This window comes from Cetorhinus maximus, chromosome 7 (assembly GCF_964194155.1).
Source record: "Cetorhinus maximus chromosome 7, sCetMax3.hap1.1, whole genome shotgun sequence".
Classification (NCBI taxonomy): Eukaryota; Metazoa; Chordata; class Chondrichthyes; order Lamniformes; family Cetorhinidae; genus Cetorhinus; species Cetorhinus maximus.
In genome coordinates, this window is record NC_135885.1 from 6,024,803 (window position 1) to 6,042,871 (window position 18,069).

The 18,069-nt window shown below is 46.1% G+C and overlaps 2 protein-coding genes across 3 annotated transcripts in view; one reads left to right on the plus strand and one right to left on the minus strand.

Annotated features, from left to right (window-relative positions):
* The window catches only part of LOC144682565 (BTB/POZ domain-containing protein KCTD14-like), a 1,380,231-nt gene that overhangs the window by 1,039,707 nt on the left and 322,455 nt on the right, over positions 1-18,069 (plus strand). The gene's annotated exons all lie outside the window — the stretch shown is intronic.
* LOC144682571 (2-acylglycerol O-acyltransferase 2-A-like) overlaps positions 15,580-18,069 on the minus strand; it is a 49,317-nt gene continuing 46,827 nt past the window's right edge. Inside the window, exons 5-6 of the mRNA XM_078545017.1 lie at positions 17,393-17,592; positions 15,580-15,734 (exon numbers count right to left, since the gene is read on the minus strand). Coding sequence (XP_078401143.1) covers positions 15,580-15,734; positions 17,393-17,592 — 355 coding nt within the window. The remainder of the gene's footprint in view (positions 15,735-17,392; positions 17,593-18,069) is intronic.

An 18,069-nucleotide genomic window follows, 5' to 3' on the forward strand; every position in this document is an offset into this window, starting at 1 on the left:
CAGAAGTAGGCCATTTGGCCCATCGAGTCTGCTCTGCCATTCAATGAGACCATGGCTGGTCTGATAATCCTCAACTCCACTTTCCTGCCTTTTCCCCATAACCCTTGATTCCCTTACTGATTAAAAATCTGTCTATCTCAGCCGTGAATATACTTCACGGCCCAGCCTCTACAGCCCTCTGCGGTAAAGAATTCCACAGATTCACTACCCTCTGAGAGATGAAATTCCTCCTCATCTCTGTTTTAAGTGGGCGACCCTTTACTCTGAGATTATGCCCTCTGGTCCTAGACTCTCCCACAAGGGGAAACAACCCCTCAGCATCTACCCTGTCGAGACCTCTAAGAATCTTATATATTTCAATAAGGTCGCCTCTCATTGTTCTAAACTCAGAAGAGGATAAGCTGATGAGTTGAGATGAAGTGGGGTGGGAGGTGGCTCATTGCGAAGCATAAACATCGGCATAGACCAGCCTGGGCTGAATGGCCTGTTCCTGTGCTGTAAAATTCAATGTAACTGATTGTGTGGTGGAATGAGGAGGGTTTTGCACCTCTCCGCTGTTATTACACCCTCTAGCCCCAGACCTGGTTTGCCTTTTCAGATAAAGAAAGAAAACAAGTACTTTCACTGTCAGGACAACTCAAAAAACATGAATTTCCATCCCTTTGGCCACCTGACTCCATGTTGGCAAGGAAAGACCTTGCCCTAATGAAGCTGATTTGTTAGCTCTCTGTTTCAAACAGAGGTCATCTTTTACATACATGCAAAAGAGTCACAACAAATCATGTATGAAGAAACCTATTTTCTGAATAGTTCGCATTGCTTGGACCATCCTGAGTGAATAGCACTCTCCCCATGGTTATTGTTAGGAGTGATCTGTCCCAACTAATAGTAGTTCAGTGCTTGTGATCTCCTGATCAATATTTATCCCCACATCACTGAAACAGGCTGCAAAAGTGAAATACTGCAGATGCAGGAGCTCTGAAATAGAAACAGAAAATGCTGCAAATACTTGGCGAGAGAATAAAATTATATGCTGAATAAAATTTGAGAGGGGTGGGGGTGACGGCGCACATGGAGTTGACCCCGCTCTACTCCGGCCCACCCCACAGCCGTAATGCGCTGTGGTTGGGCCGAACAAAGTCCGAATGGGACTTTCGTCCCCTCACTGGTGAGGAAGTCCTGCCCCCTGGAGCTGCCAGCCAATCAGATTGGAACCAGGTAAGCCTGGGGTCTTGGGCAGGGAGGGTTTGGGCAGGTTTTTTTCATTCATTGATGGGATGTGGGCTTCGCTGGCTGGGCCAGCATTTATTGCCCATCCCTAGTTGCCCTTGGGGTGGTGACGGTGAGCTGCCTTCTTGAACCGCTGTAGTCCATGTGGCGCAGGTACACCCACAGTGCTGTTAGGAAGGGAGTTCCATGATTTTGACCCAGTGACAGTGAAGGAACGGCGATATATTTCCAAGTCGGGATGGTGTGTGCCTTGGAGGGGAGCTTGCAGGTGGTGGTGTTCCCATGTATCTGCTGCCCTTGTCCTTCTAGATGGTAGTGGTCGTGGGTGTAGAAGGTGCTGTCTAAGGAGCCTTGGTGAGTTCCAGCAGTGCATCTTGTAGATGGTACACCCTGCTGCTACTGTGTGTCAGTGGTGGAGGGAGTGAATGTTCATGGATGGGGTGCCAGTCAAGTGGGCTGCTTTGTCCTGGATGGAGTCAAGTTTCTTGAGTGTATTGGAGCTGCACTGATCCAGGCAAGTGGAGAATATTCCATCACATCCCTGACTTGTGCCTTGTAGATGGTGGACAGGCTTTGGGGAGTCAGGAGGTGAGTTACTCGCTACAGGATTCCTAGCCTCTGACTTTCTCTTGTAGCCACAGTATTTAAATGGCTAGTCCCGTTCAGTTTCTGCTCAATGATAACCCCTAGGATGTTGACAGTGTGGGATTCAGTGATTGTAATGCCATTAAATCTCAAAGGACGATGGTTAGATTCTCTCTTGTTGGAGATGATCATTGCCTGGCACTTGTGTGGAGCAAATGTTACTTGTCACTTGTCAGCCCAAGCCTGGATATTGTCCAGGTCTTGCTGCATTTGGACATGGACTGCTTCAGTATCTGAGGTCAGGGTCGGGGTGGGGAGTGGTGTGGCTTAAGGCTGCGGGCAGGCATGAAGGAAGTGGGGGGGTTTCATCTTAGGGGGAGGTGCCACCCGATCCACAAAGGGCAGCCCCCGAAGATAGAATCCCCACCCCCGTCCCTTCCTTCCCATCCTTTGAAAGGGGGATGTAAAAAATCAGGCTGCCCGCTCCCATCCTACTGCCCACAGCACATGTTTTATGGGGGGTGGAATTTATTAAGGTCATGGTAACAAGTCAAATTGACCCGTGATTACCTGTTTAAATATGACGAGTGCCTGCCGATTTCGGCACCCATCCACCCCGTTTTATGGGAGTGAGCTTGGGGTTGGGTGGGAAGGAGGTGGGTGACAGAGGGGGGGGGGTGGGGGGGGGCACCCGAAAACACAGCCAATGGTGGCAGGTAAAATGCAGCCCAATGATGACCTTCAGTCAGAACTGCAAAAAAAATTGGAGATGCAACTGGTTTTAGAATCATAGCATGGCTACAGCACAGAAGGAGGCCATTTGGCCCATTGAGTCTGTGCCAGCTCTCTGCAAGAGCAACTCACCTAGTCTCAATCACCCATGGCCTTGCAGTTTTTTTCTCTTCAGATAATTATTCAATTCTCTTTTGAATGCTTCCATTGAACCTGCCTCCACCACAATCTCAGGCAGTGAATTCCAGATCTTTATTTCACCATTGGCTTTTTTTTGCCAACCACCTTGAATCGGTGTCTTCTGGTTCCCGGCCCTTCTGCCAACAGGAACAGTTATTCCCGACCTGTTCTGTCCCGACCCTTCATGATTTTGAACCTCTCTATCTTTTCTCCTCTTAATCTTCTCTTCTCCAAGGAGAACTGATCCATTTCCTTCAATCTATCCACATAACTGAAGTTCTGCAACCCTGGAACCGTTTAAGCAAGTACAGAGACTGGGAAAGGGGGCGTGGGGAGGGGAGGAAAGAACAGATGGGGAGGTCTGTGATAGGCCGGAAGGAAGGACTAATTAAATGAATAATAAATGGGGTGAGGCGGTGGGATTGTGGTACTGTCACTGGGCTAGTAATCCAGAAACCCAGGGTAATGCTCTGGGGACCCGGGTTCAATTCCCATTGAATTCAATAGAAATCCTGAATTAAAAGTCTGATTGCCGACTGTCATAAAGACCAACTGATTCACTAATGTCCTTTAGGGAAGGAAATCTACCATCCTTACTTGGACTGGCCTACATGTGACTCCAGACCCACAGCAATGTGGTTGACTCTTAAAAATTCCCTCTAAACAAGGGAAATCAGGGATGGGCAATAAATGCTGGCCTAGCCAATGACGCCCACATCCCATAAACGAATATTTTAAAAATGAATAATTGGATGCAAGGCAACAGGAGGTGGTAATAGGAAAAGTCAATGAAAGATTGATCTGGTTAGGATGTAAATGGGAACGCTGAATCATCACCAACAGATGATAAAAATGGGGGCAAAAGTTATGAGGTGCAATTGTTGAACTTAATGTAAAATGCCTATAATAGGCAAGGTGCTTTCTTCCAGCTAACATTGAGCTTCATCAGAGCACAGCAGGAGGCCAAGGACAGAAAGGGCAAAGTGGAAATGGGACACAGAAGCTCGGGATCATGCTGGAGGACTGAACGGAAGTGTGCTGTAAAGATCCAGAAACTGAACTGGATCAGCCATGTAAATACTGTGGCTACCAGAACAGGCCATGGGCTGGGAATTCTGCAGAGAATGACTCACCTCTTGACTCCTCAATGCCTTTCCACCAAGACACAAGTCAGGAGTGTGATGGAATACTCTCCACTTGCATGGATGAGTGTAGCTCCAATAACACTCGAGAAGCTTGACACCGTTCAGGGCAAAGCAGCCTGCTTGATCGGCACCCTATTCACCCTCCACCACCAATGCAGACTGGCTGCAGTGTGTAGCATCTACAAGATGCACTGCAGCAACTCACCAAGGCTCCTTCGACAGCACCTTCCAAACTCACAACCACCCAGAAGGACAAGGGCAACAGACACATGGGAACATGACCACCTGGAATTTTCCCTCCAAGCCACTCGCCACCCTGACTTGGAAATATATCGCCGTTCCTTCACTGTCGCTGGGTCAAAATCCTGGAACTCCCTCCCTAACAGCACTGTGGGTGTACCTACACCACATGGGCGGCAGCGGTTCAAGAAGGCAGCTCACTGCCACCTTCTCAAAGGGCAATTAGGGATGGGCAATAAATGCTGGCCCAGCCAGTGATGCCCACATCCCATGGAAGAATAAAAAAGAAGAAAATGTAGTTACTGCATTAGGACTCCCCAGTGCAGAGCAGACGGTGCCATGAGCAGCGAATGCAATATACTAAATTGGAAGAAGTACAGGTAATAATTCTTTCACTTGGAAGGAGTGTTTGGGGCCATGGAAGTTGAGAAGGGAGGAGGTAAAAGAACGTCTCCTGCACCTGCATGAGATGGTGCCGTCAGAAGAGGAAGGGTTGTCGGGGTGACTGAGCAGGTCAGGCAGAATCTCGGAGAGAGTAACCAAATTAATATTTCAGGCTGATGACCTTTAGCAGAACTTGCTCTTGCTATACAGGTAGTTTTAAAAGCTTTCTGATGTTCCGTAACAACTCTCTATTCTCTTTGAAGCAGGTGAAGTGGATTCCCCCATGATGGATGAGCAGTCACCAAACTCTGACTCCAATTTACTTGTTGTCTTTGATTTCGGGGAGATGAAAGCTTGTGTCCTCGTTGCTTACGGCAGTTAGTTATGAGTGTGGGTCATAGCTGGCTCCATCGGGAAGTGTCAGTCAACATCCTTCACCTTTCTCTGAGGTCAGTCTCTCACGGAAGTATAAGCACAGAACTTGCATCAACATGACACCTTTCATGGCCTCAGGACATCCCATAGTGTTTTACAACCAAGGAAGGACAGTTTTTGAAGTGTAGTCACAGCAAGCTTCTACAAACAGCAATGTGCTAATAACATAGAAGATACACCACATAATCAGGCCATTCAGCCCAACAGGTCCCTGGTTTATGCTTACACGAATCTCCTCGCACCCCTTTTCATCTAACCCAATCAGCATAACCTTCTATCACTCTCTCCTGCGTGTGTTTATTTGGTTTTAAGATAATTACTAGATAATGTGTTTTTAGTGATGTTAATTGAGGGATAAAATATTGTCAAGAACAGGCTCAAGGGGCTAAATGGCCTACTCCTGTTTCTATGTCCAGGACACCAGGGAGAACTGCCCTGCTGTTCTTCAAACTAGTACATACATATGACCACATGAATCAGGAGCAGGAGTAGGCCATTCGGCCCCTTGAGCCTGCTCTGTATTCAATAAGACCATGACTGATCTGATTGTAACCTTAACTCCACTTTCCTTTCTACCCCCAATAACCTTTGACTCCCTTGTTAGTCAAGAATCTATCTATCTCGGCCTTAGAAATATTCATTGACCCCGCCTCTGCCCTTCCCTTGGGAAGAGAATTCCACAGGCTCACAAATCTCTGAGAGAAAATAATTCTCCTCATCTCCATCTTAAATGAGAAACCCTCTTATTTTTAAACTGTGTCCCCATGGTTCTAGTCTCTCCCACGTGAGGAAACATCCTTTCGGTATCCACCCTGTCAAGTCCCCTCAGGATCTTATATGTTTCAATAAGATCACCTCTCGTTCTTCTAAACTCCAGTGGATACAGGCCCAGCCTGTCCAACTTCTCCTCCATAGGATAAACCATCCCCCCCCTCATCTCAGGTATCAGTTGAGTGAACCTTCTCTGAACTGCTTCTAATGCAATTGTGTCCTTTATTAAATAAGGAGACCAAAACTGTACATTGTACTTTAGGGGCAGCATTTCCCCCCTGTCGGGGGTGGGGGGGTTGTGTGGGTGCGGGCGCAGACGGATGGATTCCCGATCGGTGCCCCCAGCAGGGGGGCGCGCCACCATTTTATGTGGGCAGGCCTTTGGCAGGCCAATTAAGGCCTGCCCAGTGTGACGTCCGCCTGGAAGCGCTGAGCGGTCCCTGTGCGGGTGGGGGAGGGTGGGATTCTCTGCGCCGGGAGTGCGCTCTTTCACGTATGCGCACGGGAGAGCGCACAGGTCTCCCTGAGACAAGGTGCTGCCTCAGGGAGATCGGCTCAAGTTTGAAAACTTTATTAAAGGGAGAGAAAAATATTCCTGACATGTCCCCTCGTGTGACACTGTCACACGAGCAGGGACTTGTCAATTACTTTTATTTTAAAAATCTTACACACATTTTAAATCTCTCATGAAACCTCATCCCGCCCGTGGATGAGGTTTCATGTTTTTTCTGAAGGCCGCCTGGGCTCTTCGCCTGCCCGGCCAACCTTATGGTTGGACGGGCAGGTCCATTAATTGGGTTAATTACTTTTTTAACGACCTTAAGTGGCCATTGACAGTTCGGCGGGCGCACAGCCGACTCTGGTGCGCGCCTGCCGAACTAAAGATCAGAATGACGTGCGGTGATGTAGGGGTGCACGCTCGAATTCACTCCGCTCTCTGACTGGAAAATGCAGCCCTAGATGTGGTCTCAGCAGAACCCTGTACTTCTGTAGCAAAACATCCCTACTCTTATATTCCATTCCCCTTGCAATAAACAACAACATTTTATTTGCCTTCCTAATCACTTGCTGTACCTGCACACTAACGTTTTGTGATTCAGGTATAGCACCAAGATCCCTCTGTACCTCAGAGTTATGCAATCTCTCTCCATTTAAATAACACACTGCTTTTTTATTCTTCCTGCCAAAGTGGAGAAGTTCACATTTTCCCACATTATACTCCTTCCACCCAATTTTTTTCCCACTCACTTAACCTATCTATATGCTTATTGCAGATTCCTTATGCCCTCTTCACAGCTTACTTTCCTACCTATCTTTGCATCACCAGCAAACTTAGCACCCACACATTTGGTCCTGTCATCCAAATCATTAATATGGATTGTAAATAATTGAGGCCCCAATACTGATCCCCTGCGAAACTCCATTCATTGCATCTTGCCCATCTGAAAATGACCCATTTATGCCAATTCTCTGTTTCCTGTTAGCTATCGAATCCTCTAGCCATGCTAATATGTTACCCCAAACCATGAGCTCTTATTTTGCCTTGTAACCTTTGATGTGGCACCTTGTCAAATGCCTTGTGGAAATCTAAGTACAGCACATCCACAGGTTCCCCTTTATCCACATTACTTGTTACTTCCTCAAAGAACTCTAATAAATTAGTCAAATACGATTTCCCTTTGTCTTGACTCTGCCTGATTCCATTGAGGTTTTCTAGGTGTCTTGCTATAACCTCCTTAATACAAGATTCCAGCATTTTCCTTATGACAGATGTTAAGCTAACTAGCCTGCAATTTCCTGCTTTATGTCTCCCTCCTATACTGAACAGGGAGAAATTTTGGAAAATTAGAACCAATGCATCAACTCTCTCAGGAGCTACTTCTTCCAAGACCCTTCGTTGAAGTACTTCAGGACCCGGGGACTTGTCAGCTTTTAATTCTAATAATTTTGTCAGTACCCTTTCCCTGGTGATTGTAGACATTTTAAGTTCCTCTCTCCCTTTCACCTCTTGATGCATACTTATTTCTGGGATGTTATTTGTATCCTCTACAGTGAAGACAGATGCAAACTATATGTTCAATTCATCCACTATTTCCTTATTTTTCATTACTAATTCCCCAGACCCACTCTCTAGAGGCCCAATGTTCAATCTATACGTTGATTAAAATCCCCCATGATTACACTGTACCTTTCTCACAACCTCCATTATTTCTTCCTGTATACTCCATTCTACAGAGTGGTTACTGTTAAGGGGCCTATGAACTACACCCGCAAGTCACTTCCTACCCTTACTATTGTGCCATGGGCCTGAATTTGCAGGATGGCGAGGGCTGACGAGTCGGCAGGGAACACATCCCTGTCAACTCCAGCTACCCTAATGCCATATTACGCTCTGACTCGTGTTGATTGACATAAGGTGGGACATCCGCCCCTCACTCGGGAGGAGGCCCCGCCTTGGAGAGCTTGGCTGGCAGCTCTCCAGCCCTTCCAGGCACAGCGCTGCTGTGGCCGGAAGAGGCATTGCAGGGAGTTGCCTGGCCCTAAGTCCCAGGAACTGGATAGGCAAGTGGCAGGGGTCCCAGGGCGTGGAGGGCAGGGGAGGCCTGGAGAATCATGAGGGGCTTGATCAGGGTCTCGGGGGATAGGCCTGAGGGCAGGGGTGGTGGGGGTGGGGTGGATGGTGTGAGGCCCAGAGGTCATCGGACTTTAAGGGATAGCACCTTCAGTCAGAAGGGGACTTCTGATGGAGATGCCCCCCCCCCACTCCCTTCCCACTCAAGATCGAATTTTCTTTATTTCGGTATTTCCCCCCTGAGCTATCATCCGCCCGCCAGCCTAAAAATTGAAGCTGGGCAGGAAACGGCCCTTTAGTGCCCATTTAAGGGCATTAATGGGGCAAGGGCGGGTTTTCCATTCGAGGCCTGCCCACCCCAGCGTAAAATCGCTACCAGGTCGGGGCGGGCGGGAACCTGGAGGAAATCACGTCCATGCAATTTCACGCACCACCCCCCACCCCTACCCCGCCTCAGAACCCGTCCGTAGTCAGTGGGGGGTGGGGGGGGAAGGGGACATAAAATTCTGGCCATGGTGTCTTTTACATCCACCTAAGAGGACAGGCAGGGCCTCAGATTAACATCTCACCTGAAAAGACAGCACCTCTGACCGTGTAGCACTTCCCTCAATACAGGTATCAGCTTAGATTTTGGGTTCAACTTTCTGGAGTAGGATTTGAACCCACAACCTTTTAACCCAAGGGTAAGAATAATATCGCTGAGCCACAACAACTTGGACCTAGCAGGTGTGTTTCAACAGCCATTTGACTGCTGGGGGTATTATCGTTAAGCTTGCTCTTAACTTCACTTAAAGCCCACGCGTGTACACTTTCAGAACAGGATTCTGGACAACGACCAACAGCAGGAACATTTGCTGAGTTTTTTTTTTCAAAAGTTCCATCATTTATTTGCTGGCTAGATGCATTGGGCAAGTACGCCTTCAGGCAAAATAGCAGGTCCTCAGCTTTCAATATTTATTTACATGCTTCTGCCAGTGGAATATCTTTGTAAGGACACATTCTTGTGAAGAAAGTGGAAGAAAAATGTACCCTCCTTCAAGAATTAAAAGAACCCGATTTTTTTTTCTGTTAGCACCTTTCAGAGGCTAGATTCAGAGAATATGAAAACAGGCCATCTTACATTGCTGACTTTGTCTGCACTGGAGTGCTGCTCTGGGCTGCAGTAGAGTGCTTAAGTTGGAGTTTGGTAACTGAGGGAGTTCGGTGAGGAGGGAGCGAGGTGATCCTTTGAGTACCGTGAGTATGGTCGGGTAAGTATTTACTACTTTTATCGCTTATAGTTTTTAAGGTCTTATTTTGTAGTTCATCGTTTGTAAGGGCTATATTCTGTAACAATGAGGAGCAGGGAAGAAGGGCCCTAGAATAATTGATATTATTTGATATTAAGTATCTTCCAAAAGGTTTAATTTAATTTAAAGGGGTAAGTCATGGCAGGAGAGCTCAAAGCCGTGGTATGTTCCTCCTGCTCTATGTGGGAGGCCGGGAACATTTCCAGTGCCCAGGGCCAGCACGTGTGTTGGAAGTGTCTCCAGCTGCAGCTCCTGGATGCCTGGGTTTCGGAGGTGGAGCGGTGGCTGGGGACACTGTGGAGCATCCGCGAGGCAGAGAGAATCATGGATAGCATGTATAGAGAGGTGGTCACACTGCAGGTTAAGAGTCCACAGGCAGGAAGGGAATGGGTGACCACCAGGCAGAGCAAGAGGACTAGGCAGGCTGTGCAGGAATCTCCTGTGGCTATTCCCCTGCAAAACAGATATACCGCTTTGGATACTGTTGGGGGGAATGGCCTCTCAGGGGAAAGCAGCAACAGCCATATTCGTTGCACCGCGGTTGGCTCTGCTGCACAGGGGAGGAGTAAAAAGTGTGGGAATGCAATAGTTATAGTGGATTCAATTGTAAGGGGAATAGATAGCGTTTCTGTGGCCACAAACGAGACTCCAGGATGGTATGTTGCCTCCCTGGTAATAGGGTCAAGGATGTCTCAGAGCGGCTAGAGGACATTCTGAAGGGGGAGGGTGAATAGCCAGTGGTTGTGGTACACATTGGAACAAATGACATAGGTAAAAAAGGGGTGAGGTCATATAAGCAGAATATAGGGAGTTAGGAAGAAAGTTGAAAAGTAGGACCTCAAAGGTAGTGATCTCAGGATTACTACCAGTGCCACATGCTAGTCAGAGTAGAAATAGCAGGATATATTGGATGATTATGTGGCTGAAGAGATGGTGTGAGGGAGAAGGCTTCAGATTCCTGGGACATTGGGACCAGTTCTGGGGGAGGTGGGACCAGTACAAACTGGACGGGTTACACCTGGGCAGGGTCAGGACTGATGTCCCAGGGGGAACATTTGCTAGAGTGGTTGGGGAGGGTTTAAACTAAAATGGCAGGGGGATGGGAACCTATGCAGGGAGTCAGAGGAGGGGGAATCAAGGACAAGAACAAAAGACAGAAAGGGGAATAAGAAAAGTGATAGGCAGAGAAATCAAGGGCCAGAATCAAACAGGACCTCAGTGAAAAATAGTGGGAATGGGACAAGTAATGTTAAAAAGACAAGCCATAAGGCTTTGTACCTTAATGCAAGGAGCATTCTCAATAAAGTGGATGAATTAACCTCGCAAATAGATGTAAACATAGATATAGTCGGGATTACGGAGACATGGCTGCAGGGTGACCGGGGATAGGAACTGAACATCCAGGGGTATTTAGTGTTTAGGAAGGACAGACAGAAAGGAAAAGGCGGTAGAGTTGCATTGCTGGTTAAAGAGGAAATTAACACAATAGTGAGGAAAGATATTAGCTCCGACGATGTGGAATCTGTATGGGTAGAGCTGAGAAACACTAAGGGGCAAAAAACGTTAGCGGGGGTTGTATATAGACCCCCAAACTGTAGTGATGATGTTGGAAATGGTATTAAACAGGAACTTAGAGATGCATGTAATAAAGAAACATCTGTAATTATGGGTGACTTTAATCTGCACATAGATTGGGCAAATCAAATTAGTAACAATATTGTAGAGGAGGAATTCCTGGAGTGTATACGGGATGGTTTTCTGGACCAGTATGTTGAGGAACCAATGAGAGAACAGGCCATCCTAGACTGGGTATTGTGTAATGAGAAAGGAATAATTGGCAATCTAGTTGTGTGAGGCCCCTTGGGGATCAGCAACCATAATATGATAGAATTCTTCATCAAGATGGAGAGTGACGTAGTTGATTCTGAGACTAGGGTCCTGAATCTTAATAAAGGAAACTATGATGGTATGAGGCGTGAGTTGATTATGATGGATTGGGAAACGTTACTTAAAGGGATGACGGTGGATAGGCAATGGCAAACAAAAAGCGCATGGGTGAACTGCAACAATTGTTTATTCCTGTCTGGCGCTAAAGTAAAATAGGAAAGGTGGCCAAACCATGGCTTACAAGGGAAATTAGAGATAGTATTAGATTCAAGGAAGAGACATACAAATTGGCCAGAAAAAACAACAGACCTGAGGATTGGGAGCACTTTAGAATTTGGCAAAGGAGGACCAAGGGATTGATTAAGAAAGGGAAAATAGAGTACAAGAGTAAGCTTGTGGGGAACATAAAAACTGGCTGTAAAAGTTTCTATAGGTATGTGAAGAGAAAAAGATTGGTGAAGACAAATGTAGGTCCCTTACAGTCTGAATCAGGGGAATTTATAATGGGGAACAAAGAAATGGCTGACCAACTAAATACATACTTTGGCTCTGTCTTCACAAAGGAGGACACAAATTACATACCAGAAATGTTGGGGAGCACAGGGTTTAGTGAGATGGAGGAACTGAAAGAAATCAGTATTAGTAGGGAAATGGTGTTGGAGAAATTGATGGGATTGAAGGCCGATAAATCCCCAGGGTCTGATAATCTACATCCCAGAATCCTTAAGGAAGTGGCCTAGAAATAGTGGATGCATTGGTGGTCATCTTCTGAGATTCTATAGACTCTGGAACAGTTCCTACAGGTTGGAGGGTAGCTAATGTAACTCCACTATTTAAAAAGGGAGGTAGAGAGAAAACAAGGAATTATAGATCAGTCAGCCTGATGTTGGTAGTGGGGAAAATTCTAGAGTCCGTTATAAAAGGTTTAATAGCTGAGCACGTGGTAAACAGTGGCAGAATCGGACAGAGTCAGCAGGATTTACGAAAGAGAAATCATGCCTGACAAATCTACTGGAATTTTTCGAGGATGTAACTGGTAGAGTTGATGAGGGGGAGCCAGTGGGTGTGATTTATTTGGACTTTCAAAAGGCTTTCGACAAAGTCCCACATAAGAGATTAGCGTGTAAAATTAAGGCGCATGAGATTGGGGGTAGTGTATTGAGATGGATAGAAAACTGGTTGGCAGACAGGAAACAAAGAGTAGGAATAAACAGGTCTTTTTCCGAATGGCAGGCAGTGACTAGTGAGGTACCGCAGGGATTGGTGCTGGGATCCCAGCTATTCACAATATATATTAATGATTTAGATGAGGGAGCTAAATGTAATATCTCCAAATTTACAGATGACACAAAGCTGGGTGGGAGGGTGAGCTGTGAGGAGGATGCAGAGATGCTTCAGTGTGATTTGGACAAGTCGAGTGAGTGGGTAAATGCATGGCAGAAGCAGTATAATGTGGATAAATGTGAGGTTATCCACTTTGGTAGCAAAAACAGGATGGCAGATTTTTATCTGAATGGCTATAAATTGAGAGAGGGGAATGTGCAACGAGACCTGGGTGTCCTCGTACACCAGTCGCTGAAGGTAAGCATGAAGGTGCAGCAGGTGGTAAAGAAGACAAATGGTATGTTGGCCTTCATAGTGAGAGGATTCAAGTACAGGAGCAGAGATGTCTTGCTGCAATTATACAGGGCCTTGGTGAGACCACACTTGGAATATTGTGTGCAGTTTTGGTCTCCTTATCTGAGGAAGGATGTACTTGCTATAGAGGGAGTGCAGCGAAGGTTTACCTGACTGATTCCTGAGATGGCAGGACTGACATATGAGGACAGATTGAGTCAATTAGGATTATACTCGCTGGAGTTCAGGCTAATGAGGGGGGATCTCATAGAAACCTATAAAATTCTAACAGGACTAGACAGGGTAGATGCAGGAAGGATGTTCCCAATGGTGGGGGAGTCCAGAACCAGGGGTCACAGTCTGAGTATACAGGGTAGACCATTTAGGACTGAGATGAGGAGAAATTTCTTCACTCAGAGAGTGGTGAGCTAGTGGAATTTGCTACCACAGAAAGTAGTTGAGGCCAAAACACTGCATGTTTTCAAGAAGGAGTTAGATATAGCTTTTGGGGCGAAAGGAATCAAAGGATCTGGGGAGAAAGCGGGAGCAGGCTATTGAGTTGGATGATCAGCCATGATCATAATGAATGGTGGAGCAGGCTCGAAGGGCCAAATGGCCTACTCCTTCTCCTACTTTTCTATGTTTCTATGATTTTTCTATGTTAGAAAAGAAACATGTTTGCAGGGATCTACAGATCATCAGGTCAGGAAAGACCTTGACTAGAACAGCATTGGAGGCCAGGGTGTTTGAGCTTTGTGAAAAGGGCATGTTGCTCTTGGAATATGGTAAAACGAAAGGGGAATGATTGCATGGGGAAAAGTTCTAATCTACACAACAGTACTTACTTAATACCCTGGATGTAAATTCAGCCTCATGGTGGGGACACCATTGTATCTTTATCAGCTTTGCCTCTTGGATTTTTTTTTGTTCATGGGATTTGGGCAATGCTGGTAAGGCCAGCGTTTATCACCCATCCCTAATTGCTTTTGGGAAGGTAGTGGTGAGCTGCCTTCTTGAATACAACTGCATGGCTTGTTAGGCAATTTTAGAGGGGCTGTGTGTTAAAAGCTGTGTGTTTATGGAGGCACAGGCATGGTAAGGACAGCAGATTTATTTAATTAATTGTATTTAAATTTCCTAGTTGCTTGGTGACCAAGAACTCATTGATCCAGGCCTTTAGGTTACTAGTCCAGTAACATGATAACCCTCTTCTGTACCCCTTAGGCCTCCCAGCTATGGACCTGTTGAGAAGGAAGCTGGTCTATGGCCTTGGATTTAGCTGTTGAGGATCATTGAGTCATTACAATATAGGAGGAGGTCATTCGGCCCATCGAGTCATGCTGGCACTCTGTAGAGTAATCCATTCAGTTCCAGAAAGCAGAAATCTGTTCCTAGCTGACGGGGAAACTCTAACACTTGGGACAATAGGAATCTTGTGGCCAGTTAAGAGATCTCATTCACATTTCCACGTTTCAGCTCCCTACAATGAATGAATTGCAGAAGAGCACTCAATAGGCTCCTCCAGCTTTAGGACTCACCACTTTGGGCATGGAGTCTGGCCATTAGTGGCTGGAGAGATTACATCAATACACCAGGCATGGGGAAATGGTGATGCAGTGGTACTGTCACTGCATATATAATCCAGAGGCTCGCCTCTAGGGACACAGGACCAAATCCCACCACAGCAACTGGTGGAATTTGAGAGGAGGAGAGGAGGAATTATGGAATATAATGACAACTACCATTGATTCTTGTTGCAAAAACCCATCTGGGTCACTAAGGAAATCTGCCATCCTTACCTGGTCTGACCTATATATGACTTCAGATCCACAGCAATGTGGCTGATTCTTAACTGGTCTCAAGGGGAATTAGGAATGGGAAATAAATGTTGGCCTTGCCACCAATGTCCAAATCCCATGAAAGAAGAACTCGCATTTAATCGTGAGTTGTGCAACTCAACCTACCATCAGTGAGGAGTTCCTAGTGATGGGTCAGGCCCATAATAAGTTAAAATAATTTGGTATTGTAGTTTGGGCGGAACTACTTTCTCTGGTGAAGGAACTCTGAAAAAGGACATAACTTTAAAAGGAGTGGTTGGCAGCTCGGGGCTGAGACCTGAGTTCCCAGAAGCCAGCTATAAATGCAACGAGGCAACGAATAACACAAAGGTCAGTAATGATGTCCCACCTATGGGTTAAACAAATATACGGACCATTTATGTGTTTTCACAGGTATTGTGGTGAAGTGGCAGCTGTGTCAGTAAATTTCCCGCCATAATGGTCGCTAAGCATGGTGGCAGCACCTGGTGGAAGAACCCCCAATATCACACAGGCCTTTGCTTTTACTCTGCTCGCTTCCTGTCCAATTTGAACGTCCTTCATCCTTCCTGAGGAATGCCAACCATCACATTGAGCCACTGGTTCAACCCAACACTGATTCAAAGTCAGTCACTTCATACAGATGGAACGGCGTAGAGAAAGAGAGAGAGAGAGAGAAAGAGTGTGGCAAGTAATCAGATAAAAGTCAGGTGCCTGTCCTCGGGAATGTTGTACTTTGTTTTATGCTCTTCGAAGAGTTTGGTAAGTTCCTCGATGTATTTCTGGTGAAATTCATTAATTTCCTCTTGCGATGGATTCTCTTTCTTCTCCACGTCAATCGGTTTGCCAACTAGAATTGAAAGGGAGGTGGATCTTTTACTTGCCATCTGCTTACAATGTGAATCAAATAGCTTTGTCAGACAGAATCATAAGAATTATCGAATAATACAGCACAGAAAGAGACCATTTGGCCCAACGTTCTTGTTCCAGATTTTTGGTAGAGATTGTCAATTCCTCGCATCTCCCACTCCTCCCAATCTTTTCCCGTAAACCTCGTAAACTTTTTCCCTTCAAATATTTATCCAATTCCCTGTTGAAAGTTCCCATTGAATCTGCTTCCACGCCCTTTCAGGCAGTCAATGCCAAATTATTAAAAAACTTGCTGTGTCAAACAAAACATTGCCTCATTTCCCCTCTGGTTCTTTTGCCGCTTCTTTTGTCAATTTCCTTAAATCTGTGTCCCTCTGGTTACTGCCCCCCACCCCACCCCACCCCATCAGCGGAAACAATTTCTCCTTATTTACTCTATCAAAATAGTTCATTAATTTGAACACCTCTAACAAATATTCTCTTAAACGTCTCTTCTTGAAGAAGAGCAATCACAGCTTCTCTAGTCTCTCCACATCACGAAAGTCCTTCATCACCCGTACCATTCTAGTAATACTGTGCTACAGGCACAATGCAGTTTTTGAGTGATAACATAGCGTGCCAGGCTCGGCCATCAAGATGTAACATCCCGTAGCATCGCACTGCAGATTCAATGAGCCCTCCCTACTGTCCAGTTTCCAATTTCCAGCGATGCTGGTTTGGAAGGTGTGGAGCACAAGCCCTTCTCCTGTCATGGGTTGTGGGACAATCCATTGCATCGCTCTTGTGTGCCACCTGTTGGCTGGTTCAGAAGCAGCTTGTGTGATCAATCATTCCACACATCTACCAACACAGGACTTATATTTTGCTCTATAGAGTTGTAGGACTCCATAGACCCTGAGGCCTATAAGCTGGTTTGCACTGAAGCCTCTGTTGGAACAGCCAGACCAGGGAACTCCCTGATATTAGCACATTGATATAAATCTTAATAGCCTTTTGGTAGAGAGTTCCAGAATTCCCCCAGGCTTTGTGTGAAGAAGCGCTTCCTGACATCAGCCCTGAATGGCCTGACTCTAATTTTACGATTATGCCCCCTTGGTATGGACGCCTCCATCAGAGGAAATAGACTCACTCACTAAATACCTTCTCAAATTCTTTAATCATCTTAAACATCTCAATGAGATCACCCCTCAATCTTCTAGTCTTAAGTCTGTACGAGCAAAGTGTGCAACCTGTCCTCATAATTTAACCTTCTTATCTCTGGTGAATTTTCATTGCACCTCTTCCAATGGTCATCTATCCTTCCTGAGATGTGATGCTCTGAACTGAACACTTACTGCAGATCAGGATCTGACCAGCGCTGGTCAGTATACAACTGGAGCATAACTTCCACCCCTCTGAATTCCAGCCCTCTTGAGATGAATGTCAACATTTCGTGAGCTTTTCTGATTGCTTCTTGTACCCATCTGCTAGTTACCAGTGATTCTTCGTTCTTCTCTTCCCCATTCTCCCATTTGTTTCCATTGACATGAATGGGCGTTGAATTTACTCCTCCAGAAACCTCTGCTTTGGCTGGTCAGATTTGCCCTGTACAATCCAAGCATGAGGTAAGATCCTTTCAAATACAACGGTGTGACTTACCCACAGTGTGAATGGGCTTCCTGTATGGTATGAGACCAAAGCTATACTGGAATATACCACGGGCATGGAAGAGTGGGAGTGATATTCCCATAATCTTCTGCAAGCGTTCCTGGATCTTTCTTAAGCGTGAACCCTGGGGATTTTGCATCTGATCAAACACTTCATTCTCGCCAAAGGAAAACACCGGAACTAGGGGTGCCCTGAGGGGAGAAAAGGTACAGGCTTTTAATTTTCACAGTGATCTTTCAGTCAGATTATTACATTTAACTTTATTGCCAATAATTAATCCACTATTAATTTTAAAAGTTGGTTGGGCAGGCACTTGAGAATGTGGAATTCACAGGATTACAGGCAGAAAGCGGAGATGTGGGTCTCCTCCAAAGAGTCAGCACAGGATGATGGGCCGAATAGCCTCTTTCTCTGCTGCAAGTTTCAATGGGCGGAATTGTACTGCCCCTTCACAACGGGGGCGGGGCTGTAAAATGCCGCGAGCTGTTTATAAGTCCATTGGCTTTGGCAGGACCGGAAAACACCTCCGGGTGGGAGAGGCCATAAAATCCCGTCCAATGTCTCTATGTGCTTGTGATGTGATTCTGATCCTGGCTGGGAATTGGAGGAAGAAAAGAGATATTCCAATTATTAGAACCCATCAAAGCCAGCAAAGCGGACTTGAGGTG